This window comes from Filicampus tigris, chromosome 5 (assembly GCF_054856515.1).
Source record: "Filicampus tigris isolate MCC_2025a chromosome 5, RoL_Ftig_1.0, whole genome shotgun sequence".
NCBI classification, from domain to species: domain Eukaryota; kingdom Metazoa; phylum Chordata; class Actinopteri; order Syngnathiformes; family Syngnathidae; genus Filicampus; species Filicampus tigris.
The window spans coordinates 24,200,264-24,212,716 of record NC_141221.1 but is presented as its reverse complement, the minus strand read 5'-3'; the positions used below and the strand labels follow the sequence as shown (position 1 = coordinate 24,212,716).

At 41.7% G+C, this 12,453-nt stretch overlaps 1 protein-coding gene across 1 annotated transcript in view; it reads left to right on the top strand.

The window, feature by feature from the left end:
- Nucleotides 1–11,912, top strand: part of tacr1a (tachykinin receptor 1a) — a 65,090-nt gene extending 53,178 nt beyond the window's left edge. The window contains exons 4-5 of the mRNA XM_086031666.1: nt 3,051–3,247; nt 10,750–11,912. Of these exons, the coding sequence (XP_085887792.1) occupies nt 3,051–3,247; nt 10,750–11,143 (591 nt within the window). The 3' untranslated portion in view covers nt 11,144–11,912. The remainder of the gene's footprint in view (nt 1–3,050; nt 3,248–10,749) is intronic.
- Nucleotides 11,913–12,453: the final 541 nt, after the last annotated feature.

The following is a 12,453-nucleotide window of genomic DNA, read 5'->3' as shown; positions in this document are numbered from 1 at the left end:
TGTTAATTTAAATTCTATTGATGTAACAACAACTGACTGAATAAAGGTAAATTATTTCTGATACATTTTCCAATGCAATGCGTGGCATTTATTATGAATAATGAAATGAGTAATTGTACCGACTCCCAGTCCAGCAGGGTCTCATTCGCTAGCACCATGTTAGCTGCATTATCATGCACACAGGCGGCGACTTTATTTTGTAGTGCCCACGTACCCATGGGCGGGGCGGTTAGAGGGTGGGAGGGAGCGATTCTCTCTCTCGGTGCTCAGCATGTTTACAGAGGCCGAGGCAGAGGCGTGTGGAACAAGATGCGTGATACTTAATGCCGCGTTTAACCGACTAGTAAAATACAAAACGTTTAATAAATCGTAGAAGGTTAAACCACTAGTCACGCACATCCCTACTTTGAACAACCATAAAATATACTGACGGATGTTGGTGGAGCCAAGTATAGCAGCTTCATTGTTCAAGTGGCATCACTTTATGTAATATGTAGAAAAGTACTTGTACACAATGCCATATATTATACTATTCATTTCTAATGTCATTGTCCTCGCTATACTTATCATGAATAATTCATGAAGTTGATCCTGCTGTGCATGGCTCATGTGATGTTTATTAAGTTGACATTTGCTTTTCTTCCCGCAGCTCTGTGATCGCTTACAACTTTAATGAATGTATACATCATAATTGATTGTATTTATTTAATGATGAGAACTTACAGACGTAATTTAGAATAGATCTGCACTAAGGAATATGCAAAATAAGGAATATATGCTTGTACATTCAAGTAAATAATGTCAAATCAGACATTATTTAAAGGGGCACTTGGACGGGCTGAACATTGGCACATAATAGGTCTGCATGTAAAAATGACATCAGCACTAAAATTCAACCCCTTAAAAGAATCTGTCGTGATTTAATGACTTTTTTGGGATGAGTTTTACAACAAATTGGCCCGCCCCCTTTTGGAGCTCGGCTTGGTTTTTTCCGGTCTCAGCTGTCTCCGTCACAGCAGGGAGGCAAGCATTATGGTATTGCTTGGTTTGTCAGTTTTGTTTTCTGAAACGGCGACCAATCGCCACCAAAATTCAAATGCACATACTACTCTTGTTCATGTCAACCTGTGAGAATATAAAAGCGTTCTAGATCTCCTCAATGTTGTGGCTCAAACATGAGCTCATACGTGCAAAAACCTTGATCACCCCCCAAAAACGTGCCGGTGCATTCTTCACTTCCAGAGGCTGAAGCAAACAAGAGCATGAATGCACACACGAACCCCGGTGGCAACTGGTTGTCGTTTTTGGACATTTAGCTACGCTAAAGTTAGTTAAATCTCAGGAGGCAGCCGGCAGCCAGGCAGGGATGTTCCCCCCCCCCACGGCTAACAATAGCCGCTGTGTTGATGTTTAAAGTAACAGCACCGCTCAAGGCAGCAATTAGCTTTTGGCCGCTGAACAGACAAGTTTAGCAGAACAAAATCAGCTTCTTGCCGTGGAGACATGCAGCTCCGTGCCGTCAAATTTGCGACCGCCACCGTTTGTAGCCAGTTCATGAAGCCGTCAGCGTCGCGGTGTGAGTGGGCGTCAATTTCAGATAAACAGCTCACCGAAAGCCCTGGAGGTGGGATTTTTGAACATTCTGCGTCGCGGTGCAACATATGCTTTTAGGGGCCGCTTCGAGAGCATGAAAGTTGGACTGTGAAAAATCCAATACGCCTGCGCACGACCCTAGTGAGGATATGCAGTGCAGAAAATGGATGGATGGACAGGCTTTGAAAAATTCTGAGCACCAAAGCTCGCGAGGAGGCCGACTCTACAGCCGAGTGATACCGTGTTCAACGCGTCATTTTTGGATGAGTGGTGCAGGCGTACCCCTGAGTGGCCTTAGTTAAAAGAAGCGAGTCAAGCTAACATTTGTGGATTCAGATATTCAAATCGAATGTATTACAACCTACAAACAACTAACCTTATGAAAAGTCAGCCATGGAAAGGTGAATCGTTTTGAGATATTTTCAGAGGTTGAAATGGACCTCAGTAGAGATGTCCACATACATTTTGGTCCCTGTTATTTTGACATTATTAGCGACGCATTTACAATGACTTTAAATGGACAAATTATGATTGGTCCCCGGCGTGACTCCCATGGAGGGGGGCGTGGCGCTATTTCTCATTACCAGGAGGCGTTTTTAAACTCCTTTGCTTTGTATTGATTTCTCCAAAAGTGGAGAAAATTGAAAATGCAAGCTAATCTCATATTTCTGAAACATTAAAAAAAATAAAAATAGTAAATAAATAGAGCTTGCTATTGAAAAATGGACCATCCCAGCTGGATGATCCCTTTAATTGTGTGTAAGCACAATCAACAAACAAAGCACAGGCTCTTTCACAAACTTTACACAACATGCAATCAATATGCAGTCAATAGCTTAATTAAGTAACCAACAAGCAGGTTGAATCAATTGAATGCATCTGTTAGGTTACAGATTTCCTTTTCTTTTTCCTAATTTCTTGGAGTACAATGTACACAATAATCTATTTTTTTTGTATTTTTATTTATTTTTTATTTTTTAAGGGTTTGGAGTGTGCATAACAATGCAAATATACAGTGCTGTGAAAAAGTATTTGCCCTTTTCTTAAATTCTTTATTGCATAGTTTCCCCACATTCATATTTTAAATCGTCTGACAAATGTAAATATCAGACAAAATGCGGATTTGAAATCCTGATTTCATTTATTAAGGAAACATACTATACAAAGCTACCTGGCACTGTCAGAAAAAAAGCACTTCTCCCCTTGTTAAATAATTAACAGCAACTATAGTTATCTAAACATGTGCGTGCGCACACACAGACACACACACACGCATGCAATTACGGTAGATACTTTGAACAACTCGATGTGACTTATCTTTGTGAGAATCGTTTTCGAACGATCCTTTTCTGTTCCAGTGTGACTGTCCCCTACTGCATAAAGAGTGCAATGTCAATTTACATCATGTTGGTGGATTTTGTTGTGGAGGAACATTGAAGGCCTGATCTGTGTTGCAGGTGGTGAAGATGATGATTGTGGTGGTGTGTACTTTTGCTATCTGTTGGCTGCCCTACCATGTCTACTTTCTGCTGCACCAGTTTTTTCCTGATATGTTTGAGGAAACATTCATCCAGCAGGTCTATTTGGCCATAATGTGGTTGGCCATGAGTTCCACCATGTACAACCCTATCATCTACTGCTGCCTCAATGACAGGTAAGAATGTCAACTCTCAACTAACATACCATGTTTAATTCGTTTGTTACCTACTGAAGAGCTAAATTATAGGGATTAGCGGCTAGGATGGATGTGTATGGTGGAATAGATTTAATGCCAGTTCCTCAAATAATGGCCAACTAATGTCAGGCTGTCAAACCCACACCGCCAACACGTCACTATCTTGGAAGAAGAGCATGCAGCTCACTGAGCTAAAAACCAGGGGTGCCGACTCATCAGCCAGCACTCTTTGTTTTTATTTTATCCATCCATCCATTATCAATACTGCTTATCCTCACAAGGGTCGCGGGGCGTGCTGGAGCCTATCCCAGCTGTCTTTGGGCAGTAGGCGGGGGACACCCCGAATTGGTTGCCAGCCAATCGCAGGGCACACAGAGACAAACATCCACACTCACAATCACACCTAGGGGCAATTTAGAGAGTCCAATCAACTTACCATGCATGTTTTTGGAATGTGGGAGGAAACCGGAGTACCCGGAGGAAACCCACACAGGCACGGGGAGAACATGCAAACTCCATACAGGGAGGCCGGAGCTGGGATCGAACCCACGACCTCTGAACTGTGAGGCGGACGTGCTAACCAGTCGACCACCGTGCCGCCGTTTTTCTAGAGGATATATTGCAAAGAATTTTTGGGGGTTGTTGAGTCACCCGTCAACATTTATAATCTACATTGTTTAATTATTGTGTGTGAACACAATTGTTTAATTATTGTGTGTGTGTGTGTGTATTGTTTAATTATTGTGTGTGTGTGTGTTTATTGTTTAATTATTGTGTGTGTGTGTGTGTGTGTGTGTATATATATATATCCATCCATCCATTATCTGTACCGCTTATCCTCACAAGGGTCGCGGGGCGTGCTGGAGCCTATCCCAGCTGTCTTTGGGCAGTAGGCGGGGGACACCCTGAATTGGTTGCCAGCCAATCGCAGGGCGTATATATATATATATACATATATATATATATATATATATATATATATATATTATTGTGTGTGTGTGTGTATATTGTTTAATTATTGTGTGTTTGTGTGTGTGTGTATATATATATTTTTATATATATATATATATATATATATATATATATATATATATATATACACACACACACACAATAATTAAACAATGTAGATTATAAATGTTGACGGGTGAATCAACAACCCCCAAAAATTCTTTGCAATATGTCCTCTGCGCCTTCACTAGTCTAAGCATAGCATTCTGATAAATATTGCATTTATATGAGTTATCAGCAAAAAAGAAAACTTTTTTAGACATCTCAGAGAGCAGCCATTTTGTCACTTCTGTTGACTGACATTACCTGTTTTCTGATGCTGAGCCATGATTGGTGGTTACCTGAGCCCTGAGCAACTGGGATGTCATTTTCAGCTGACAGCACATAGCAAAATGGCCGCCCTCTGAGATGGCTAAAAAGGGGTGGATTTTGCTGCTTATTCCGCAAACGCAATATCAATTGGAATGCCGTGTTTAGACTAGTGGAGGCGCATCGAACATATTCTTGAGAAGAACATTTTTGGGTTGCCTCCAACTTTAAGTTTTGCCATGGCAATATTAAAAGTTGAATGTCAGGCCAAAACAGACTGCCTCAAAAAACATTAATTTTAAGTAAAGTCTAGAAAGACTATTTTATTTTATTTTATTTTATTTTATTACAAATCCGTTTATGTTAAGTGAAATCATCTGTGAAGTTAAAAAAAAAGCATTATTCTTAAATGTAACTGTTAAAAATGCACTTCCAAGTAAAGATTGACCAAACTGGTTGTCAATGTTATGTTACGCAGGTTTGTCAGCATCTGTTGAATGTCACTAATAAACTAACATGTAATCTAACTTAGTTACTTTTAACATGAAGCAATCAGTAAAGTAGCAAGTCACTGATGGTGTAGTGGTACACACGCCTGAGTTGTGTGCGGGCAGCGTGGGATCGATTCCCGCTCAGTGGCGGTGTCTCTGTGTGCCCTGTGACTGGCTGGCGACCAGTTCGGGGTGTAGTCTGCCTTCGCCTGTTGATGGCTAGGATAGGCTCCAGCACCTCCCCGTGACCCTGTATAGGATAAGCAGTTTGGAAGATGACACATGACAGTAAAGTAGCTAAGTTACTTTTAAAGTAACTGCATTACTTTTTCAATGTATTTTATTATGGCAACACTGGCTCTCACTCCAATCTATAGAAGTGCTTCGAGAGAATGGTGTACGCTCATCCACATCCACTTACCGGACAGCCTGCAATACACTCACCTCAGAAGCCATCACTGTCACACTCCACTACTCCCTCTCCCACCTGGAAAACACAGACTCCTACATCAGTATGCTCTACATTGACCACCACTCTACTTTTATACTGTCATCTCTTAGTCCTTCAAAGCCATCCATAAACTGTCTACACTCGGCCTGAACTCCACTCTCTGTGACTGGCTCCTCAGTCTTCTCACTGGCGGGCCACAGTCTGTCATGATCGTTAACAAAACTTCAGCCAGCATCACTACAAATACGAGCACAACACAGACATCCGTCCTAAGCCTGTTCACACACGATTGTGTCACCTCCCACAAGGACAACATCAACCTCAAGTGAGCGCATGACACTAAAGTAATAGGACTCATTACTGATGGGGTCAAAGCAACCTACAGGATGGAGGTGGCCAGTCTGGTGTCATGGTGGGACGACAATAACGTTAACCTCAAACAAGTAAGACAAGATGATAATGGAGATGAGGAAGAGGAGGATGCTTCATAAGATACTTCACATCTAGTGAATTGAAGTGTAAAGGGCACTTTTACGTACCCGTGCGTCCTAATCAGTGTGTACCGCACCTGGCCACCAAGCACTACACAGTCAGTTAAGCCAAACATATTTTTTTCAAGAATAAGTTCTATGCAAGCCCACTAGTTGAAACAAGGCATTCTGATAAATATTGTGTTTGTGGAATAAGAGTTAATCCACTGTTTTTAGCCATTTCTGGTGTCAAAATACTGTCACCAATGAATGTATTTTGTTACTTCTGTCGACTGAAAATGACATCACAACTACTCAGAGCTTGGCTAACGACCAATCACGGCTGACCTGTTTTCTGGAGATAATCTGTGATTGGTCGTTACCTGAGCGCTGAGTAGTTGTGATGTCATTTTCAGTCGACAGAAGTGACAAAATGGCCGCCCCAGAGATGGCTAAAAGGGGGTGGATTTTGCTGCTTAACTCATATTCCACAAACGCATCCCCATCAAGCAAGCCCAACAGCAGCTATACTTCATTAGGAGGCTGAAGAAGTTTATATCCCAAGATCCTTAGTGACTTCTCTGGCTGCATTGTGGTGAGCATCTTGATCAGCTGCATCGCTGTGTGCTACAGATATGAACATTCAAGGTGTTAACATTGATATTAGGACGATATCAGTCATGTGACCTTGCCACGCTTTTGTTACGTGTAAAGCTCAATGCAACCACCCACATTCATCCCTTCAAGTTTGGCGTTGATCGGCAGCTAATGCCAGCCAATGACCGTAATCTTGCGGAGGGAGGGAGACGTAAGCAGCCATTGCTGGATAGCACACGCGAGAATCCACTCCCGTGTGAGCGACAATGGTGAGAGAACCATGTGCTGTCAAGTATACTGTACACGGTACAAATATAGAACATTCTGCCGGTCCATTCAGTTGAATGGGAGTGAGCCTCAACTTTCAGTACAGGTAGGCATTTTACTCAAATTTGCCGGTCCGTTTATCGCCATCCCTCTGCAGCCCGGGTAGTAGGGTACCCTTCCGCTGTCTATTTATCCGCCTTTGAAATCAATTGCCTTTGAAGTCACCTATCAGTCGGTCCATTTATCATTTCAAACACACTTTCGTTAGAGCTTCCGTTGACCAAATTAACTCCCCCCCACCCCCCAGGCCAAGCTGAGTGAAATGTGAAATTGTGAAATTAAATAAATACGTCCTCTTTAAGGACCCAGTAGCTGTCCAATAACGTGGATGACGTGAATTAGGACCCATTAGCTGACCAATAACAGGCCCGATGTAAAATCCACGAATCAAGCAGCAAACGAAACAATACAATAGAGTAACGTCAGGTTATAGGCGATAGACGATTACATAGATGGGCGAAAATGCACTTCTGCCTATGCTTAGTAGTTTTTTTAAGTTTCCCGTTTAACTTTTATCGCCTACAAAATGGGCGGCCGTCATAGGCGAATAGTAGAGCTGGGCACTCCGCCTATGAGACGGACCGATCCGTCTATCCGTCACTGACGGAAGTCCGTTTTGCTGACGATTGAGGAGTGACGGGAGAATTTTAAAAGTAGACAGACTAAGCATAGACGGAAGCCCCTCTATTTAGTCCTCCATTCGTCAGTAGTCCGTGATTAGTCTATATTTCGCGGCGAGGGTTCGATGGCCGCGGCGAGCGCGGGGAGGAAAATTTGAGTTGTTGCTTGGGGGACAGATTTGAGTGAGGGACCAGGCTGTGAACAGGCTTCCAAAGTGCTGTTAGTCACTATTTCTGTTCAAATGTCATCCAGCGGGAGGCCGGTGTGGGTGTTGGTGAGGGTGCTACTGATAGGTACTATTTTTTTACCACCGACAAAAAGGCGAATGACGGATGACGGAAGTGTACCCAAGCTGCAGACGAATGATGAATAACGGACTCTCAATTTGTAGTAAAATGCCTTGCTCTGGCGAATAGACAGACCAGTCAGTGGGCTAGGCGGAATGCCCACCTCTGCCTTTCAGTATGTCCACACTTTGCTCATGATTATCACCCACATCCTATTCTTATAGTAAAGCGCATCTTCATTGACTTTTGAGGGGAAAAAAAACGCATAGGCCTACAATGCGACATATTGTATGGGGAGCCTCAAAACGCAATCCAGGCTGGCATAGTTCATATCGTTGTGAGTCCACACATTCCATCGCCACGTCATGCATCAATGCATACAAAACCAATGTCATGTGTGTGTGTGTGTGTGTGTTTTTTTTTTTTCAAGCCACACAACCTACTCATCCATTTTCCGAACCTCTTATCCTCAGCCGTGCATGGACAAACTGGTACACAATAACACACACATTGATGCAGTTAACACACGCATGCATGCACACACAACAAACACTTCTGTTGTAGCATAAAGGTGTTAATTATCATTAAAGCACAGCTACAGTGTGAATTTAATTATTTTTCATTTATTGCTCACTTTGTTAATGTAGAGGGCTGTCTGTAAGTTCTAATAATAAAATAAACATTCCTCCTCCGTTTGCCTTGCACTTTTTAAAAAATTATTCGTTTTCACTGAACCCATAGTAATATCATTATTGTATCTTTATTGAGATATCTAGCAAAACTACTGAACCTATGTAATCTTTTTTTCCCCTTTGAGTAGCACAATTGGAATATGTGTCATGGCTGTGTAAAAATAAAAATATGAGGATAAACATCTGATGTTTATTGGATTTCCGCCAATGCAACGGCAAAGCTTGCTGATGAGCTGATCATTTGAATCAGGTGTGTTGGAGGTGGGAGACTTAGATCTAAAACAGGCTAGATAGGGGCTCTCGAGGATCGGACTTGCTTTAGAACATTAGATCAGAGCAGACCCATTAGGCTAAAAAGTACAATGTGCTCGCACTCACTCACTGAGTCTCACACCATGACAAAAACGCATGACGCCTGTCACATGGATTTTGTAAAACAATCAAAGACAGATGGTGCGTGTTAGATTCAATCAATCCTCTAAAGCTGTCTCCCACATGTTAATTGTCTCTGTGCTGTCAGAAAAATTAGATTTCACACGTGGTTGTTTTCACTTCTTAAATGAATTTAGTGTGAAATCATTTCAAAATATGTGAGTGTAATGACGCGAGCTGAGATTTAGTCATACTTCTTAAGACGGTGACCGACTTTTGTCTCTGCCGGTTCAGATAATTAAAAACTCATGTGAGCTATGATGGTTCTCTCCATCATCTGCCACCCAAAGTCTTTTCTCGTTACTACTCAATGAACATTTTCCTTTTCTCTTCATTCACTTCTCTCTGCTCCACTTGTGATTTCACCCAGCCTTGCAAGATGTATTCATCCTGGGTACCCAATCATTTCTGTTATCACCACTCGTATTTTTACTCTGTCATTATTGTAGATACTATGTAAATGAACACTTGAATTAAGTGTCTCATTGAAGGTCCCTTCCACATCAAATTAAAATTGGAATAAAGTTCAGTAGAACTGAGCACTAACTTTCACAGTACATTTCCATTAAAGCGGAAGTCAACGCAAACATTATTTTTTTCAAAAATATGTTCTATGCAAGCCCACTAGTTGAAACAAGGCATTCTGATAAATATTGTCTTTGTGGAATAAGTGTTAATCCACTCGTTTTTAGCCATCTCTGGGGTGGCCATTTTGTCTTGTGTCGACTGAAAATGACATCACAACTGCTCACAGCAACCAGTCACGGCTCAGATTCAGAAAACAGGTCAGCCGTGATTGGTCGTCGTGAGCAGTTGTGATGTCATTTTCGGTCGACAGAAGACAAAATGGCCGCCCCCAAAGATGGCTAAAAACAAGTGCATTTTGCTGCTTAATTTATATTCCACAAACGCAAAATTAATAAGAATTCCCTGTTTCAACTAGTGGGCTTGCATAGAACATATTCTTGAAAAAAAAAAGTTTGGTTTTGACTTCAACTTTAAGGCAAAGCAATGCAGCTTTATTTTTGCAGCTAATTTTACACAAGGACACTCAATGTGCTTTACACGATTAAAAGCATTTAAAGACAGAAGAACTAAAGATATGTAAAAACGAAGAACAGAAATAAAAACTTACAAGAATGACTAAAATACCATACAGCACAAGAAAAAAAAACAGGATAATACCCAGGAACCATGCAATTTGTTTTTTTTGTACCGGTATGTATTTTTAAGGGATATTCTGGTCAAACTTCACATTTTACAAACGCTATTCCGTTCACGAGTTGTGCTATTGATTATTACAAAGTAAATCACCCCCCCCAAAAAAAAATATAATAATCACAGACATACATATAGAAAAAAAAAAGCAGACTAAAACCGCTTTTTTTTTTTTTAATTGTTCAATCATCTAATTAGAAATGTAGAGTAAATATTTAGTCATATTACATGATTGCTCCATGCCAAATTCCTAGAGCGACTCAATATTGCATCTTTTTCTCTCAGAGCATTAGATAAAATCAAACATTTTATCAGTGATGTGTATGTACACTGTAGTTGCTTGAAAATTTCAGACAAGAGGATTTCACTAATTGTCAGAGAGCGAAATGACTCTCAGTTTGAAAGGGATGTCCTGTCGGACACATTGAAACAGGAAGTAAAAATAAATGTTATGTTATGTTCTCTAATCCATTAACAACCAAACCTTTGGACTATCTATCTTGTCGCTTCTGTTACATTTGTGGCAGTGTATACGGGTGCATAAGCAAATTAAGTAATGTGTACTTCCCCCACAGGTTCCGCGCAGGTTTTAAACAAGCTTTCCGCTGCTGCCCGTGTGTCCCTCAAAGCTCCTACGAAGGCCTGGAACTTAAGTCTACTCGCTACTTTCAAACTCAGACAAGTATTTTCAAGGCAAGCCGGATGGAGACCACTGTGTCAACTGTAGTCCAGGTGGGGGATGAAATGGAGCCGTCCAAGTCCAAAGTGACACTCGGTCCTGGGCCTGTTGAGGCCGCTGTCGTGGCAGGACCACAAAACTGTTCGCTGGACCTCACTTCAAATGGTTCGTCGTCCCGGAGTGCCTCCAAAACCGTATCTGAGGCATCTAGTTTCTTCTCTCATAACAACCTCCAGGAGCAGACATTAAACACAAGCAGCTTTTTGTCCGATAGTCAGGAGAGAATGTGAGAAAAAATACTTGTGTTGGTCTGAATGTGCCAGTGACTGCGAATGATTGGTTTTACTCAAGTATTTTCAGTGGAACATTTGAGAACGCTTGTTCACTTCCTGAGAATTTTTGTGGCGACTCGTGTTACAGGCCAAAACTGTTCAGTGCCAAAAAGGAATGCTGAACACAACATGAGTGCATTCCACTTTGAAAGCTGTACACTGACACAGTTGCACCGCCTCGATTTTTCACGGCTTCGGCGTGGCACACCAGCCCTCTCTCATTTTGCATGGAAGCTTCACACATTCTCACTTCCCTCTAGCTTTCTGAGTTCACACTGTCTATTTTGGCATTGAGTTAAAACACGAGACCACCACACAGCATTGTCTGCAAAGCAGCATAGCTGGAGGAACTTGGATTCTTTTGGTGAGCAAAAATGTATTTTGAACTTGCCGATCGAATTGCCAATATCTCGCCAAGCAAGATTTTCTTAACTCTCCCATGTGAAGAGTGAACACTTGTCTTGGGGTCAAGCAGCTGAATGTTCTGCCAATTACCGGATGCACTGTCAGGACTCATCTTTTACAAGCAAAACAGTGACTTGAAACAGCTTCTTCTGTACATCATAGAGCTGCGCCCCACACTGTAAATGGGCTGAGGCAAACCTTGAGCAGAGACAACAAACTCAAAACGAGCTTCTGTTTTGAAACTGTGCAGGGCAGACTGATCACCGGAGGGAAGCTCCAACATTGATTTCATACCGAAAGCATATTTAAGTTTCCTACTACTGTTACAGAAATGATGCATTTCCCATCAGATTGGCCCCACGCCAGAGATGTCAAGTCCAGATCCAGAAAGCAATAGTCCTGTCACACTTTGTCTTAAGCCATAGGTGCCTCTATCAACCGGCAGGTAAGTGAGCTCGTTTATCTGCCGGTTAAGTAGAAGCGACTGTGGCTAAAAACAAAGTGTGGTAGGGTTTTTACTTTCGGGACCTGGATTTTCCACCTCTGCCTCTCGTGGCTGAAGCCGAGGACAGCCATCTTATGTTGTCATTGTTGCTGGCAATTTCTGTTCAGTTTTGGCTGAGCTGAAAACACTGATGTCACTGCGTGTTTTACACTAGGATCCCAAATGTCATTGCTTAAATCGACCATTCAGAGGAGGCTGTATTATCTCAGTGTCATGAATTGTGACTTACCGAGTTTAGGTTTACATTTCGCAGTGATTTTTTTTTCCTGATGGTCTTTGCTTTCATTTAATTGTTCGTTGTTCTGACAACAGGAGGATGCAGACCAATTTTTGAGCAGCACTAAGAGGATATACCTTT